Here is an 18,320-nt window from a genome sequence, read left to right on the forward strand (position 1 = left end):
TAGAGCCTCTGGCCATGGCCTTCACAGACCTGCTAGATGCCCTTGGGGGTGTGGGTCGCTTCCAGTTTGTCTATACAGCTTTGCTGCTGCTGCCATGTGGGCTGCTGGCATGCCACACCTTCCTGCAGAACTTCACAGCTGCTGCACCACCCCACCACTGCTGGCATCCTGCCAACCACACAGAGGCTAGCACCAATGACTCAGGGGCCTGGCTGAGGGCCACCATCCCCCTGAACCAGCAGGGGGTCCCTGAGCCATGCCAGCGCTACACAGAACCTCAGTGGGACCTTCTGAAATCCAATGCCTCCTCCCATGGAGTGGCCACAGAGGGCTGCAAGGATGGTTGGGTCTATGACCGAAGCATTTTCCCATCTACCATCGTGATGGAGGTCAGAGATGGGTGGGAGCCTTGGGGTGCTAGGGGAGGCTGCTGCCTAAGGACAAGGCTTAGCATTTCTCTCTCCCTAATAGTGGGACCTGGTGTGTGAGGCCCGTTCCCTCCGGGACCTGGCTCAGTCTGTCTACATGTCTGGCGTGCTGGTAGGCGCTGCTTTGTTTGGTAGCCTTGCAGACAGGTGAGTGTTTAGGGAAAACCTCTGCATTCATCTGCATTCCTTCTTTTCTTTCCCTCCTTCCTTTCTTCCTGTTTCTTTTCATGTGTATGTGTGTCTGCATGTGTATAAATGTAATGAGTTTGGATATGTATCTGTGAGCATCTTTCTCTCGCTTTCTCTTTCTTTTTTGACTTTTTTATTTTATTCTTTTATTAGTTCAAATTAGGAACAAACTTGCTTTAGATGTCAATCCCTTCTCCCTCTCCCTCCCCTCCCCCCAACATCCCACCTGCCCCTAGCCATCCCCCCTCCACTCCCCAGGCAGGGTAAGGCCCTCAAAAGGGGCTCCCCAAAGTCTACCACATCATCCTGGGCCAGGCCTAGGCTCTTCCCTGTGTGTCCAGGTCAAGAGAGCATCCCTTCACATGGGATGGGCTCTCAAAATCCCTTCTTTTTTTTTTTTTAAACCTTAAATATTTAATACAGTGCGTTACCCCTATACAAATGGGAAAAAAATTAAGTTCAACATTTTTAGACCAATATGGCTGTTAATTTTTGTACAATGCCAACTCAAAACGGTAAACTGGGATACTTTTTTCCAAAGTTGACAGCACAGCTAAAGTTTTCAAAAATTCAAATATATATATATATATATATATATATATATATTTCTTTCTATTTTTTGTTTTTTCAAGACAGTGATTCTCTGTGTAGCCCTAGAACTCCATCTGAAAACCAGGCTGGCCTTGATCACACACATCCTCCTGGCTCTGCCTGCCAAGTTTTGGGATTAAAGGCACACACTAGCACAGCCCGGTGAATGTTTTTCTTATACTTTTTGAATTTCTGATCTTTCTGCCTCCACTTCCCAATGCTGGGACCACAGGCATGCAGCTCTGGGTCTTTTCACAATCTCCCCCTTTCCCCATCCTGGACTAAATCTCTCAGTCTCTGATTTTCTTCCATACATGTCCCTCTGTTCCTGATCAGCCTTGGCCACCAGTACTGGGGGCCTGGCAGTTTCATGTGCTATTTAGCGGGTTGGCTTTCACTGGGCATCTCATTTTCTCCTTGATTGCTTTGGTGTCTTCAACAAGGCAGAAGCGTCAGGTACAGGTTTTATTTCCTTGGGGTTCTCTAGCCACCTTGGGATTCCATAACCCCTCACTCTCTGAGTGCAGGTTGGGTCGCAAGGCCCCCCTGGTCTGGTCGTACCTGCAGCTGGCAATCTCAGGGGCTGCGACAGCATATGTCGGCTCCTTCAGCGCCTACTGTGTGTTCCGGTTCCTGATGGGCATGACCTTCTCTGGCATCATCCTCAACTCCCTCTCCCTGGGTGAGTGCAGCCCAGGTGGGACCCACATTGGCTGGGGTCATGAGAAGGGAGACTCACAGCCATCGTTAGGACATCTTTTTAAATTTTGTTTTGTGGTAATTCTCATTCAGAAACTCAACTCAAAACCTCCTATCCAGGGGTCTGGATTTGCAAGACCTGGGTTGACAGAGTGTGACCCTGGCAGCAGTGGCAGTGGACCTTGGGTCTGAGTTTCAGTTTACTAATCTGTGAACTTCAAGGTTCAGGTTCATCTTATTTGAGTTACTCAACAATAGCCACTAATTGTCTACAATGAGCCAGACTTTGGTGGGGTCACATGGGTGACTGGGACAAAAGACCATGAGATAGAATGATCTCCAAGGGAGCCAGATATGTACAGTGGCTCACACCTGTGATCCCAGCACTTGGGAAGTAAAAGCAGGAAGATCAGAGTTCAAAGTCATCTTCAGTTACAAAGCAAGTTTGAGTCTTGCCTAATCCTCATGAGTGTGTAAATAAGCAGAAGTGGGGAAGGGGGTGCTCACACAACCAAGTAATCCTAATCAACACTTTAGGGCAGGGTGCCACGGTGCATCAATACAGTCCCAGCCCTCAGGAGGTAGAGGCAGGAGGATCACACATTTGAGGCCAGCCTAGTCTCCAAAGTGAGTTCCAGGCTAGCCAGAAACCACAGAGGGGTGAGACCCTGTCTATAATAAAGAAATAGCAGGGCAGTGGTGGCACAGGCCTTTAATCCCAGCACTCAGGAGGCAGAGACAAGCAGATCTCTTGGAGTTTGATGCCAGACTGGGCTACAAAGCAAGTTCCAGGACAGCCAGGCTACACGGAGAAACCCTGTCTCAAAGAAATAAGATGGTTCCAAGGACTTCAGAGAGCCCTGAGACTGTATGGCTGCAGGGAAGATGGGCTCGCTAAGCTGCAAAAGCTGGTCATTTCTTAGCTCCATGGCATAGATTTAAACTCCTAAGTACTAAACAAATAGGAGTGTCACCCTTCAGTGATAAAACCGAGCCTGTAGGTGGCCCTCTCAGAAGGCATTATGAAGCAATAGACAGTCCACCCTCTCTCTGTCTCTCTCTATTTTTTTCAAAACAGTTTTTCTGTGTAGCCTTGTCTGTCCTGAAACTCACTCAGTAGACCAGGCTGGCCTCAAACTCATAGAGATCTGCCTGTCTCGGCCTCCTGAGTGCTGGGATTAAAGGCATGTGCCATCACCACTCAGCTGTGTGTCTCATAAACCACTTAGTTTACTTCTAAAGACCAGGCTCAGAAACTGCTACCACCTTCAGCTGTCCTTAGACAGATGGGCCTTTGACTTCAGGGTGGGACAGAGCTCTTGTTCCTAGAGAACCAGGTGTGTAGATCAGGTTCTGTAGATCAGGACCCCTTTCCTGCCTCTTTCTGTCCCAGCATTTGGATATTGGAAGGTGTTAACCATATATTGGCACCTCAGTAATCCAGTCCCACCCACCACCTTCTAGATCAGCAGGTGTCCAGCTATGACTTAGAGCAGATGCCTTAAATTCACAGGCCATCTCTTTCTTGAATGACCTCTATACCATAAAAATGTTTGTACACTTGAATGCATGGGTGCTTGAGTACACACACACACACACACACACACACACACACACACACACGAAGGAGGGGACAATCCAACAGAAGCTCCACACACACACACGAAGGAGGGGACAATCCAACAGAAGCTCCACACTCTGTCTCAGGACATTCGATCTTACAAAGAAACAATTGTAGAGTCTGATGTCCTATGACCACCTCCAATAGGCCACATAAGAGTATTGTCTAGATCCATCTTGGCCACAGTTGCCACAGTCAAGAGGAAGAGACAGGTGAACTAAACAGCTGTGCTGTGGATGAGTCACTCAAGTTGGCTACCTTTCCTCCACAGTTGTAGAGTGGATGCCGACCAGGGGCCGGACAGTGGCGGGCATTTTGCTGGGCTTCTCCTTCACCTTGGGCCAGCTCATCCTGGCTGGCGTGGCACACCTGATCCGCCCCTGGCGGTGGTTGCAGTTTGCTGTCTCTGCTCCTTTCCTGGTCTTTTTCCTCTATTCTTGGTATGTCCTTCAGAGGGGGGTTTGGGTGGGGGTGTGCATCTGTGCGGATGAGCTCCGACACAGCTTCTTGACAGATGAGAGTGTGTAGTGTCTTCCACATGCTGAACACAGAGAACAGAAGGTATTATGAGAGTCACAAGGGCCCCAGTACTCACAAATAGCTTTAGGGAATCTTTGGCAAAACTCTTTCCCTGGCATGGAGCTCTGGGACACACAACATGCCTTTGCCTAAATCAATTTCACTATACTTCACAGAAACCCCATGGTGTTCTGTAAGAGGGGAACTGAGGTACAGCCCCCAGAGGCCACACAACTAGAGCAGGAACCAGAATCAATACCAAGTGTGTCTTAGTTTTGAAGGACTCTTCAGTTATTCTCTGTATGATATGCCTTTTAAAAAAGGAAAATAGGTGGGCAAAATAGCTCAGCAGGTAAAGGCACTTGCTTTCAAGTTTAACAACCAGAGTTCAGTTTCTCCAACCTACCCACATTCTGGAACCCACCCACATTAAAAAAAAAAAAAATCCAGGGGGAGTATCACGTTGGGTGTTGTGGTGCACACCTGTCTTTCCCACACTATGGAGGCAGAGCCTGAAGGACCAGGAGTTTGAGTCTAGCCTGGGTTTTCTAGGGAGAACAAAACAAAACCAACAACAACAAAGGGATATTGGTGTCATGTCCTGGCTTTGAAGCAGGAGACCATGCCACCTGCCTTTAGGGTCTGGTAGAAGGCAATGATGATGTGTTGGGGTTGTGGGTGGGATGATCCTTCTGTGTCTTAGGTGGCTTCCAGAGTCATCCCGATGGCTCCTACTTCACGGCAAGTCCCAGCAAGCTGTACAGAACCTCCGGAAGGTGGCCATGATAAATGGCAGGAAGGAGGAAGGGGAGAGGCTGACTATAGAGGTGAGCAGGCGTGAATGGAAAACTGGGGGAGTTTTGTGGTATTAACAGCTTCTGGTTACCCAGGAACTTGTCATTTGGCCAGGACTTACCTGCCTGCCGTCCCAGTGCAGAGATTAGTGATGACATTCAGGGCAGGTAGGGCATGAAGTGTTGAGTATGGGAGCTGGGGAGATGCCTTAGTGAACAAAGTATTTATTGTAGAGCATGAGAACCCCAGTTGAATCCCTAGCATGCGTGGGGGGAACCAGGTGTGGTGGTTACCAACTGAAGGGTAGAGAGAGGTGGACCCCAGGGATTCACTTGCCAGCCAGCCTAGCTGCAATGCTAAGTTCCAGGTTCAGTGGCAAAACCTTGAAGTTCAAATACATTTTTTGAGAAATACACACATAACCAGGCATGGTGGCACTCACCTTTAGTCCCAGCAATAGAAAGGCAGAGGCAGGCAGATCCCTGAGTTCAAAGCCAGCCTGGTCTACAGAGAGAGTTCCAAGACAGCCAAGGATACACAGTGAAACCCTGTCTTTGAAGTAAGCACACAAAACACACACATGATTATCAACATTTGCCTCCTACATGTGAGTGTACACATACATGATCACATGAACACACCACACACATGAGGAGGAGGAGAAAAAAAAGAGGAAGAAGAAAAAAAAAACCCAGATGAGCCAGTGAGAGGGCTCAGGGAGTTAAGTCCTTGCTGCCATGCCTGATGACCTGAGTTCAATCCTCAGGACCCGCAGGAAGGAAGGAGAGAACTGACTCCAAAAGTTGTGCTCTGACCTCCACACACATGCTGTAGCACCTGTGTGCTCACACACAAAATAAATGAATGTAACAAAAAACTGTAAAAAAGAAGGAAACGGACATTGAGGTTTGGCTAGGCCTGGTAATTTGCCTGTGAGCACATGGCAGGGTTGTACTGGAGATGGCCTTGCACACGCTAACCCAGTACTCTAATAACTATCTCCAGGCAGCTGCTTTTAACCACTGACACTATCGTGAAGTTACCAGGAGTTAAGTGAGTGTATCTCTAATGCCACAGAACCTCAGGATTTCTGGGGTGCATATTGCAACCTCCCTATCTCAAAATCATGCAAGCAGTCTTTAAGGGCCACCAGTTCCTGACTGAAGAGGAGGATAAGGCAAGGTACCATCCCAAGAACACAACGAAGCCCTGTTTTCTACTGATAAGGTAGTCCCCAGCAGAGAAATGGGTTGCTATAACCCTCAACCACCCTGATCAAACATTCCTCATGCAGGTGGTGAGCTCATACATCCACAGTGAGTTTGCAAGTGTCCGAACCTCCAACTCCATCTTGGACCTCTTCCGAACCCCGACCATTAGAAAGGTCACATGCTGTCTCATGTTTGTCTGGTAGGTGATGGGCTCATACCCAAGACTTTGTTCTGGGATAGGGACACACTTCCTGCTCTCATTGGCAAATTTTGTCCTGAAACAGTTCAAATAAAATGAGCAGGTGAATGTGTGATTTCAATCTCGTGTCACACCCTTTTCAGCACCTGGCCCTTAGGGCTGGGAAGATGGCTCAGTGACTAAGAGAGCTTGCTCATACCAGTATGAGGTCCTGAGTTCAAATCCTTAGTACCTGAGAAAAAAGCTGAGCATGGCCTGGTGTGCTTGTAACATTGAATACAAGCAGATCCTGAGGACTTGCTGAGTGGTCAGCCTGGCTAACTGATCTTCAGGTTCAGGTTTACAGGAATAAGGCATCAGAAGATAGGGGAGGACACCCCATGTCCTCTGATCATTATATTTGTAAACATGGGGAAGCATCTAGCACAGACAGGTGCATACATAAGAACACACACACACACACACACACACACACACACACACACACACACACACACAGAGAGAGAGAGAGAGAGAGAGAGAGAGAGAGAGCCCTAATTAAAAAAAAGTCACCCCCAGGGGCTGGAGATATGGCCCAGTAGCTTAGAGTATTTGCTGTTCTTGCAGAGGATCCTGGTTCAATTCGCAGCACCTACATGGTGGCTCAAAACCACCTGAAAATCTAATTACAGGGGATCTGCTTGTCGGTTATTTGGGAACTGGTTGGCAGGAAAGAAAGTCCACCAACATCTGTCAATTAGGCACACATGTGGTGTACATGCATACATGCCAGCACAACATTCATACATATTTTTTTTTTAATTAAGGCTACAGGGGGGCTGGAGAGATGGCTCAGAGATTAAGAGCACTGGCTGCTCTTCCAGAGGTCCTGAGTTCAATTCCCAGCAGCCACATGGTGGCTCACAACCATCTCTAATGAGATCTGGTGCCCTCTTCTGGCCTGGAGTCATACATGCAGACAGAATACTATATACGTAATAATAAATCTTAAAAAAAAATTAAGGCTACAACTAGGTGGTGGTGACACACACCTTTAATCCTAGCACTCAGGAGGCAGAGGCAGGCTGATCTCTGTGAGTTCGAGGCCAGCCTGGTCTGCAAAGAGAGTTCCAGCCTCAAAAATAAAAAACAAAACAAAATAAACAATTGAAGGTTCCCCCCAGCACCTGGTGCTCTGTGGATGCATTGACAGCGCAGATGAAACATTGTGGAGATCCAGAGTGTCCACATCTGAGCAGAATCTTACCTCTCACATGGGCACAGAAATTCACACAGATACACATATACACACACAAACTTAAGAAAAGAAAGCTTTTAAAAATTAATAAAACAGCAAATAAAATAATAAATAATTTAACAAATAAATGTATAATAATTAATATTTTATAATTTAACAAATAAATAAAAAAGGGGCTCAGAATGTAACCAGTCCTAGAGTACTTACTTGCCCAGCATATACAAGGTGCTAGGGTCGATCACTGAACAAAACAAGACAAAACGAAAAATCAGGCAGTCTCATTCATTACAAACTGGAAGGGCAAGCAGAAAAAAGATGAACACCTTTGCCCTCTCTCCTCTGAATTTCCTGGACATTAAAATATTTGGAGCTGACATTGTTGAGGCAGGGAGGCAGGCAATGATTTAGTTCCTATTGCTGTATGGTCCTTGTGAGTTTCAAAGCCAAGACATGCAAAGAACTTTCAGTATTTTTGATTTGGGGCTGTGTCCCCTGGGCTCTGGGAATGCAGAGGTGTCTCCCACTCAAGGGTGGAAAGAACTTGAAGATCTGGCTCTGGACAGCAAGAGAGCATTGGTGACCCCAAGGCCTCCCGGAGATTTGTTGTAACACCCCACCCCCATTTCCAGCTGAGCCTGCCCTCTGGTGGTCATCCTCACCCTCCTCTTCCTGTTGGAAAGACACAAACCACCAACTGCAAACTCAGAGGTTGAAAGATCTCTTTTGGATCTTTCTAGAAAGAATTAGCAATGACCCATTTTTAAGAGGTAGCAATCCCAAGGCACAGGCAGAGACAGGGCCTTGAGTCTTGTTGCAGGATTCTCCAACCATCCTGACCCCCTTGAAGCCTCCTGATTTGTGTAATTATACAGAAAATCTTGGCCATTTCAGGCCACATCTGGGTCCAATTGAACCATTTCTGGAGTGTGAAGAGAGGCCCTCCAGCCTGTTTGGGTGGGGCAGGGACTCCTAGACCCCTGGAGGGCTGGGAGGATGAAAAGGAAGGAGAGAGCTCATCAACTTGCACAAATATCTCCAAATCCTGTTGTTTTCTGTTGTGGCTAATTTACAAATTAGAAAAGCAATGCATAGTCAATGTACTAAAAAAAGGGGGGGGGGGCAAGACTCTGACAAACCGATGGCTGAAGTCTGAATCTCATCACCACAATTTACTGTTTGATCCTGAACTTGTTAATCTCTGGGTTCCTCAGTTTCCCCATCACTTATGTGGTTTTTATAATAACACCCATCATATAGTGCCATTGTGAAGATTAGAAGAGCGAATTATATAAAAGCAATATCTCGGCTGAAAGTGAATGTTCTCAGCTGGCTGTGGTGGTGCATGCCTTTGATCAGAGGCAAGCAGATCTCTGAGATTACAAGGCTATCCTGGTCTACACAGGGAGTGCCAGACAAGTCAGGGCTACATAGCAAGACTCCATCTTAGAAAGAAAGAAAGAAAGAAAGAAAGAAAGAAAGAAAGAAAGGAAGGAAGAAAGGAAGGAAGAGAGAGAGAAAGAAAGAAAAGAAGGAAGGAAGGGAGGGACTGTTCTCTTACTCTTGCCCTTCTCTGGAGTTGACCCCAGGGCCAATATGCACACACGTGTGCACATACACATACGTTCCTATAAAAATAAGTTAATACTCTGTCCTGATACTTGTTTTTTAATGAGTGAATAAAGGAAGGAATGTGACAGCTTTGTCAGGTACAAGGATGTCAGACAGAAAGGAATCATGGGAAACATCTATCTAGTCTGTTCTCCCTGTGCTGGGATCCGGTTTGAGAAGACTGTAGCCGTCTTGAATGTGACCTCCATTTGTGGCCACCCCTACAGTCCCCCAGCATGCATCCAAACTTAGTGGGGTAAACAAACTTGATTGGGTAGTCAGCCACGCATTTAGTGCCAAGCACTAAACTAAGGACTGCTTCTTAACTGACATTTGAGATATGTAAATGTTTTTCTTTTTCTTTTTTTTTTTTTAAGCTTTCTATTTATTTATTATGTATACAGTATTCTGCTTCCATGTATATCTGCACACCAGAAGAGGGCACCAGATCTCATAACGGATGGTTGTGGGCCACCATGCGGTTGCCAGGAATTGAACTCAGGACCTCTGGAAGGGCAGTCGGTGCTCTTAACCTCTGAGCCATCTCTCCAGCCCTCGTACATGTTTTTCTTGAGACCATCCAAGTACATCCCAATTGGCCCTGATACATCTTGGCATAGCTTAGCATAAAAAGCCTTTCCTCCTGCCCCTGGGCACCAAGATATGCTTCCATCTGCAGGTCCAAAATAACCTGAAGCCTACCAATGCTGACTAGTCTGTCTCTTGGCACCTTCTATTCTTGGTATCCAATTCTCATACACCAGGTTTTTCCAGAACACTGCCTATACCAGTCCCACCTGAATGGTGCTCCAAGTTGGTCATGGTCCAGTCTCTGGGAAGACCATTTCAAGAACAAAGGCATTTCTTATCTTCCCTGCTAACTCTGCCAACAGCATGCCCTCGGGGCTATGAATATGAACCCAGTGGTTTTTTCTTGTTTGTTCTTTGGGTTTCTTAAAGGCCACAATGATTAGGTTTTACTCATTGCAAGCAACACCTACAAGGTAGTTCCACCCGGCAGGCCGGGCTGGAGTCAGCTAGGGGCCCTGCAGGGCTCTTACAAGGCTGAGTCTAAGGGATCTGTCTAGCTGAGCTCCTTAGTAGAGCCTTTGAGTAAGAATTTATTTGGCAGGGTTCTACTCTCTGCAGCTGTACGGTGGATGTCTCCACTGACCACTCTCAGTTCCTAGAGACCGCGTACATTCCTGGCTAGGTGACAGTCTCCTTTTTGGTGAAGACTCTCACATCAGATTGCTTTCAGCCTGGACAAAGTGTCACACACCCACAGCCTCAGCATGTGGGAAAGTGGAAACAGAAGACTCAGGGGTTCAAGGTTAGCCTCTAAAAAATAACAAGTTCAAGTCCAGCCTGGCTTATATGAACCCTATCTCATAAAACTGAAAAAAAAAAATGGCTAAGGCTCTGAATTTCTAGCTCCCTGCCTTTGACCTATAGACTCGGGTTTAAAGGCCTTGAATGATTGGATCAGTTTCCCTCACACCCCTCCCCATCTCTCTTCAAGTCACCTGACATAAGACCTTCATTACACATGCAAAATCCTTTCAAAACAACACCTAATATTGGTGTTTGGATAAGTAGGAGAGGGTTTGTGTCAACTCAGGAGAGGAATGGGGAGGACCACGTTAAACTTATGCCCATCCATTCACCATTTTTGTCTGTTTTGTTGTTTTGGTTGGTTGTTTAAGATGGTGTCTCACTCTGTAGCCCAGGCTGGCACTGAGCTTTGGATTCTGCTGTCTTTGCTCCTTCGGTGCTGGCGTTACAGGGGTGTGCCACCCTTCCCTCGAACTGAAAACACACACAAAAATGTGCATCACAAAAATCAGGTTGACGGATTTTCATGTCTGGTCCAGAAATAGAACACAACTAGATACTTGGCTCTTGCCTATAATTCCAGAACTTGGGAGGCCAAGGCAGGAAGATTACTGTGATATTTAAGTCAGCCTGGGCTATACAGTAAGTTCCAGGCCAGCTCAAGCTATGATGTAAGACCCTGTCAGAGAGAGAATGGGGAGGGGTGAGGGCTCCATCAGTTTGGAGATCCTGTCTCAGAAAATAAGGCAGCAGCACTGAATGATGGCTCAGCAGGCAAAAGGACTGTCACAGAACCCAAGGTAGAAGAAAAGAATTGACTCCCCAAACCATCCCCTGACCTCCATGTTTGTACAGGTGCACAGACTAAAACAAACATTAATAAAATGAAGATAACTTGGAGAGTTTTTGAGGAAGGTTCCTATTGTCAACACATGGCCTTCACATGCATGTATACACACACACACACACACACACACACACACACACACACACACACACAGGAATACATATGTACACATAGACCATACAGTTGCACACAAAAACAAAGGTAAGCTTTTAAGACAGGGTCTCACTATGTGGTCAAGGCTAGCCTCAGTTTGTCATCTTCCTCCTTAGTCTCCCAAGTGTTAGAACTTCAGGCGCAGACTGGTATGAGCTATGGTTCCTGTGTTCTTTAACTTCTGTCTTCTTATGCTTTTATTCTTTAGCACTGTTTTAATTCCCTCACTGAAGCTGTACTGACAGTGAAAATCAAACATACCCCAGAGCTCAGAGCCTGAACTCAGGGGAGTGGGTGGTGAGCTGTAGTGGGAAAGCGCTCAAAAGTCAGAGGCTTAGAGGACCAGAAGATGTGCTGGAGGCCAGGGGATTTGAGCTCCCCAAGGGGAGGACCCCCAGATCACACATCCTGTGTCCCTTGCCTTGAGCCTCAGAACAGTGAGTCATTCTGCTGCCTTTCCCAGGTTCTCTAACTCCGTGGCTTACTATGGCCTGGCCATGGACCTGCAGAAGTTTGGACTCAGTATCTACCTGGTACAGGCTCTGTTTGGGATCATCGACATCCCAGCCATGCTGGTTGCCACTACCACCATGATTTATGTGGGACGACGGGCCACAGTGGCCTCCTTTCTCATCCTAGCTGGGCTCATGGTCATCGCCAACATGTTTGTGCCTGAGGGTGAGTCATCATTGCTGCCCTGTGGTAGCTACACAGACATGGGTTCCAGAAGCAATGGGAGCCCCTCTGGAACTTGACCAGAAACACACCTATTATTTGTGCCCTTGGAAGGCTGAGGCAGAAGGATCACCAGTTCTAGGCCAGCCTAGACTACAAAGTGAGACCCTGTCTCAAAAAGAATAAGAAGGAAACCTAAGTTACTATGCCAGAGAGGAATTTGTATAATTGATGCAGAACTGGTTTGGGCGTGGATAGTTCAGGGACTTTCCCCACACGATCTCAGGGTGCACTCCAGCTAACACCAATCTAAAACTGGTACACAATTTCTTTGAGCGCTTAATGTGGAACATTTGAGTCAGGGTTTGCAATTTATACAAGCAACAGGACAAACATGTTAATGACATAATAGGAAATGCTTAGTGAGCACCAAACACTTTGCACTAGTAACATTTGTCCACCTTATAAGACCTTCGAATGACTATGCAATGCAGTGCTAGTATTTTCCCTACTGGCAGAACAGAAAGTCTGGGAGGCTACTGTGGCTTAAGTCACCTACCTGGGTCAGAGCTAGGGTTTGTACCGAAGCCTGATTCCAAACTTTGTCTTGTCTCCACTGAAGACCATGGTGACAGATGCAAATAAGTGAGGAAGTAGAAGTCAGATAGGGCAAATTTGACTTCTGAATCCCACACAGGAATGGAGTAGTGGATACACTTTCACCCTTCTCTGGTTCTTACTATGTAGTCCCAAGCCCTCTTTGCAGATCAGGCTGATCTTAGACAGAGATCTACCCATCTCTGCCTCCCAAGGGCTGGGATTAAAGACATCTGCCATCGGCTCATGGCTTTCTCTTGTACTTCCTCCGATGCCCCAAGTTTTACCCTCTGGTCCTCTTTCCAAACCCAAGGTCCCCCAGCCTTCCATCATAGCCTTATTCCACCCCACAGCTCCACCTCCCTCTTGCCTCTTTAGATCTGCAGACCCTGCGGACAGTGCAGGCAGCACTGGGCAAAGGCTGCCTGGCCAGCTCCTTCATCTGTGTGTACCTGTTCACAGGAGAACTCTATCCCACAGAGATCAGGTATGTATGAGGAGTGGCACCCAGGCAGGCAGGGGTCCACTCCCCTCTCTGACACCCACAGGGTCTGACACTTTGGGGCCCCCGACCCAGCTCCTGATAGATGTGCATTTCCCACAGGCAGATGGGAATGGGTTTTGCCTCTGTCAATGCCCGCCTCGGAGGCTTGGCGGCACCCTTGGTCACCACACTTGGTGAGATCAGCCCTGTCCTTACACCTGTGTCCTTTGGTGCCACTTCAGTCTTGGCTGGAATGGCTGTTGCCTGCTTCCTGACTGAGACCAGAAATGTGCCACTGGTGGAAACCATTGCTGCAATGGAGAGAAGGTGAGTGTCCTTTGGCACTGTGGAGTGTGGACCAAATGGTTACAGAGATGCCTGGAAGTCAGAGGGATCCTCCATGGCTGTGCATAAAAACCCACTTCTGCCTCCATCTATGATGGCTTCCTCTCAACCAGACAGGTCCAACAATGAAGAAAAAGAGAAAAGATAGAAATAGACAAGGATCGAGGCCAGCCTGGACCCCAGAGCGAGTGCCAGGATAGGCTCCAAAGCTACACAGAGAAGCCCTGTCTCAAAAAAAAAAAAAAAAATAGACCAGGAGATACAGGAAGGGAGGTTGGAGGGGCCCAGGAGGCAACACAGTGGTAAAGTGCTTGCCAGAATGACATAAACCAGGTATGGTAGCACACAGCATTAATCCCAGCATTTGGAAGGCAGAGACAGGTAGATCTCTGTAAGTTCAAGGCCAGCCTGGTCTACAGAGTGAATTACAAGTCAACCACAGATATCTAATAAGACCCTGTTTCAAAAAAACAAAACAGACCCTGTTTCAAACAAACCAAACTGAAAAAAAATGGTTTGAACATTGGGATTTTTCTAAAAATGTAATTGGTTTAGAGTGGACAAGTGGGCAAGTTGGAAATGACTAAAACAGGAAAATTACTGCAGTTTCAATTTGCCTTTGAGCAGAGTCAAAGAAGGCCTGTCCAAAAGAGACACAGAACATAAGAGTGAAGAAATTTCTCTTCAGCAACTGGGGGCTTCTCCTCTCAAAGAAACCATTTAAGCTGCCAGGATTCTGTGCAGGGAGTGTGAGTGAGTGTCAAAGGTCCCCCTGGTGCAGGGGACCCTGGTACAGAACTCCATTCAAAGCCAGAGGACATCGTGGACTTTCCTGCAGAACCACACCCAAGCTCAAGCAGAAAGAGGAAACAACCTGCAGGGACCAAAGGAAAGCTTGCTGTCTGCTGCAATAAAAGTGCTACCTTCCAGGTCCACCAGAGATGCTGGGTCTTTTCAGGGTCACGGTACCATCAACGCTCTATTGTTTCCCGGGTCAATTTTCTTAACCCCACCCCCCCAAAATTCCAGAACTTTCTGTGCTTCACTATTTAGAAAGCATAACAGTTCCTTCAGACACTCTGGAAGAAAGCTCATTTTTCCTGGGAGTGTGGTGGAGGGATGGTTGTGTCTCCACAGAGTGGGTCTTCACGTCTACAGTGGGCCTTGCAGTTTTTGGAATAGCTGTGAGAAGTGAGACAAAGGTCACCAATACATGGACTGTTGTTTGCATTCAAAGCAGTAACACTTTGCAGAAGTGGGACCTGGTACAGGTTCTCAGAAGTCATAAAAGAGGCTGGGAATGTCCAGCTCTCTCTGACTTCAGGTCTATATACAGTCCAGACTTTGGACACATCCCCATATCCTTGATGCGAAATTTGCTATGTAGAGTTCATACAAGCTGGCCTTGGACTCACAGAGATCTGCATGCCTCTGCCTCCCAAATGCTGGGGTTAAAGGTATGTGCCATCTCACTTGGCCATATTTAAGTTTTTATTGTATTTTTATTTTTTAAGGGATTAATTAATTTTTAAGGTTTATTTATTTTATTTTATGTATATGAGTGCTCTATCAACTTTACGCCAGAAGAGGGCATCATATCCCACTATAGATGGTTGCGAGCCAACATGTGGTTGCTGGGAATTGAACTCAGGACCCCTGGAAGAGCAGCCAGTTCTCTTAACCACTGAGCCAACTAACTCTCCAACTCTTTATTGTATTTTTTTTTTTGAGTCAGGGTTTCTTTGTGGCTTTGGAGACTGTCCTGGAACTAGCTCTTGTAGACCAGACTGGTCTCGAACTCACAGAGATCCGCCTGCCTCTGCCTCCCGAGTGCTGGGATTAAAAGCGTGCGCCACCAACGCCCTGCTCTTTATTGTACTTTTTAAAGATTCTGTAGCTCTGAAAATATGGCAGCCACCCAGACATGGAGGACATGAATTCAAGAGACTGTCCTGCCCAGAGTAGTCTTAAGAAATCTGACCCATGACTGCACAACAAATCCTTCCAGGAGTTAGTATGTTAGATCAACAGAGATGATTCCGTACAATGATACTCAAAATTAGGATGTCCACGCAAGATTTGTCTTTCAAATGCTTAGTTTTTTCACAATACATTTTTATAATATCATGCAAATGTAAAAGTTAAGCAGACATCCCACCAAGCAGGAAACAGTTGTTTGGGCAGAAATGCTGCTGCAGGGTTCCAATGGCTCAGCGGTAGAGTGCTCCCCTAGGGAGTAAGTACGCTTCGCTTCGGAAGCTTGCAGACTTGACCCACGTCCACCTTGAAGTCCTTCAGGTATGGCAGCCTGACAGGATGGCACTAATGGAGGTCCAGGAGATCCCTGAGAGCATAGGCTAATGCTGGCAGTGGGCCGGTGCCTGTGTCCGAAGTTCAACATCATTAAGACCAGGGCCACACATAGAGTCTCAAGTTCTCTTCTCAATGGGTGTCAACACAGAGGCTAGAGAAGCCATGTTTCGGCAGTCTAGACATTCCCAATGTTCAAATTTTTGTGTCATTTCATTGGCTGGGTAGTTTTGCGTTTTCACTGGGTGGGTAGTTTTGCGTTTTCACTGGCTGGGTAGTTTTGTGTTTTCACTGGGTGGGTAGTTTTGCGTTTTCATTGGGTGGGTAGTTTTGTGTTTTCACTGGGTGGGTAGTTTTGTGTTTTCACTGGGTGGGTAGTTTTGCCTTATCAGGGCTCACAACTTGGGGCTGATTCACTAGTCTATCAACATCACCTTGGGGTTAGTTCATTAGCTTATCAAGGCGTGTCCTGGGTTAGGCTCCTATCTGAGCCTATCAGGGGCTTGCCTCTGAGGCCTAGCTCTTATCAGAACTACCTGATGGCAAACTCAGTCATCATATTATTCCAAGTCACATAAAATGGATTTTTGTTTTTCAAGATAGGGTTTCCCTGTGTAGACCTGGCTGTCATGGAACTCGCTCTGTAGACCAGGCTGGCATTGAACTCAGAGACCCACCTGACTCTGCCTCCTGAGCACTGGCTGGAATTAAAGGCATAAACTACTACCGCCCGGCATAAAATGGCTTTTGAGTTATGGTCCTTATAAATGTGAACCACCTTGCCTGGTTCAGTACAAACATTTTTTTTTTTTTTTTTTTTTACTTATTTGACATGCTCTTGTTATTGTTCTTTTGTTACACTCACAGTAGAACTCCTGTATTATTTTGTTTTGATGGAGAGGGAGGCTCAGAGGTTTGTGTAGCTTTATCTTTGACTCATTGGTTCATTTAGTCTTTGTGGGTACTCTGAGGTCTGCCAATGGCCCTTACCCTCAATTTCATACTTGTCTGATGAGCTAGCATACTGAAGGGCCTGGGTCAGTGACCTGTCCTGAGTGCAGGGAGTGCAATCGTGTTGTACCCAGGCTGGAGAGACTCTCCACTGACAGGGGACCCTAAGCCACCTCCCCTGACACCTGGCTTCCTCAGTCAATGTGGCAGGAGCCAGGCGTCAGGACAGAACAGGGAGTGTTCTGACAGGGAAACACCAGTCCAAACATGAGCTGTGTTCAATCCCAGCAGGGATGAGGGTGAGGAAGAAGAGGCCCCAGAGGCCAGGCGAGATGACACTGGGATAATGTTGCAGGGATGAGACAAGAAAAGAGGAGCTGGAGTTAGCTCTAGGAGCCATGAACATTCCAGTAGGGCACAGGAACAGCCACATGACAGACGCCTTCCTGCGTCAGGTTGAGAGGAAGAATTGGTGAGGAGAAGGGGTTGAAGCTGATACACTAATTTGTGAAAGATCACAATGGCTTCTACAGGGAGTGAGAGTGTAGTGCCGGGGAAGTGGCCCAGCAGTAGAGTGTTCCCCTAGGGGGTGAAGACGACTGGGACAGGCACCTAGCTGAGTAGGTGCTTGGTGACCTCAACTGTTGCACCACTCTCTCTGCGTTCCAGCCCGTCCTACTCTCACCTCAGATCCACCTCAGGGCCTCAGAGGTGGTCCTCCCTTCCCTTCCCTTCCCTTCCCTTCCCTTCCCTTCCCTTCCCTTCCCTTCCCTTCCCTTCCCTTCCCTTCCCTTCCCTTCTTTGTCTTGGTTTTGACCTTTGGGGGTTGCCTTAAGAAATACTACTTTGGGAGCTGGAGAGATGGCTCAGCAGTTAAGAGCATTGACTGTTCTTCCAGAGGTCCTGAGTTCAATTCCCAGCAACCACATGGTGGCTCACAACCATCTGTAATGAGATATGGTGCCCTCTGCTGGCATGCAGGCAGAAGACTGTATACATAAGAAATAAATAAAATCTTTTTTTTTAAAAAAAAGAAAAGAGGCTGGACGTTGGTGGCACACACCTTTAATCCCAGCACTCAGGAGGCAGAGGCAGGTGGGTCTCTGTGAGTTCAAGATCAGCCTGGTCTCCAGAGCGAGTGCCAGGACAGGCTCCAAAGCTACACAGAGAAACCCTGTCTCGAAAAACCAAAAAAAAAAAAAAAAAAAAAAGAAAGAAAAGAAAGAAAAAAAACATGACTTTGCTCTATTTTTCCATTCATTTTTGAGACAGAATCTCAGATGCTAGGGGTCAAACCCGAGGCTTGCCAAGCAAGCCCTCTACCAAGTGAGCTTCATCCCTAATCTCTATAAACAACTGTTAATTGGTTCACAGTTCACAGTTCATGGCCTCTCATTATCAAGAAAGTCTTAAACCTCAGTTATCAGGTGTGCAGCAGCCCTGAGACTAAACCCAGGCATTGTACAACCCTACTGCCACCTGGTGGCCAATTTCCTGTAGCTTCTACCCAGTGCTTTGGCTATGAT

At 47.0% G+C, this 18,320-nt stretch overlaps 1 protein-coding gene across 1 annotated transcript; it reads left to right on the forward strand.

The window, feature by feature from the left end:
- The first annotated feature begins 14 nt into the window (after positions 1-14).
- Positions 15-14,436, forward strand: LOC100758921 (solute carrier family 22 member 20). The gene is made up of 10 exons (XM_027409191.2): positions 15-389; positions 472-575; positions 1,736-1,890; positions 3,800-3,968; positions 4,751-4,874; positions 6,137-6,252; positions 11,896-12,110; positions 13,083-13,191; positions 13,309-13,515; positions 14,161-14,436. The coding sequence occupies exons 1-10, from the start codon at positions 15-17 to the stop codon at positions 14,255-14,257; spliced, it is 1,671 nt and encodes a 556-aa protein (XP_027264992.1). The 3' UTR covers positions 14,258-14,436.
- Positions 14,437-18,320: the final 3,884 nt, after the last annotated feature.

Source organism: Cricetulus griseus, chromosome 3 (genome assembly GCF_003668045.3).
Source record: "Cricetulus griseus strain 17A/GY chromosome 3, alternate assembly CriGri-PICRH-1.0, whole genome shotgun sequence".
NCBI lineage: Eukaryota > Metazoa > Chordata > Mammalia > Rodentia > Cricetidae > Cricetulus > Cricetulus griseus.

Coding starts and splice junctions, on each gene's coding strand:
- LOC100758921 (XM_027409191.2), top strand. CDS start 15: ATGGCCTTCACAGACCTGCTAGATGCCCTTGGGGGTGTGGGTCGCTTC. Junction 3,969..4,750: donor GTCTTTTTCCTCTATTCTTG/GTATGTCCTTCA, acceptor TCTGTGTCTTAG/GTGGCTTCCAGAGTCATCCC. Junction 4,875..6,136: donor GGGAGAGGCTGACTATAGAG/GTGAGCAGGCGT, acceptor TTCCTCATGCAG/GTGGTGAGCTCATACATCCA.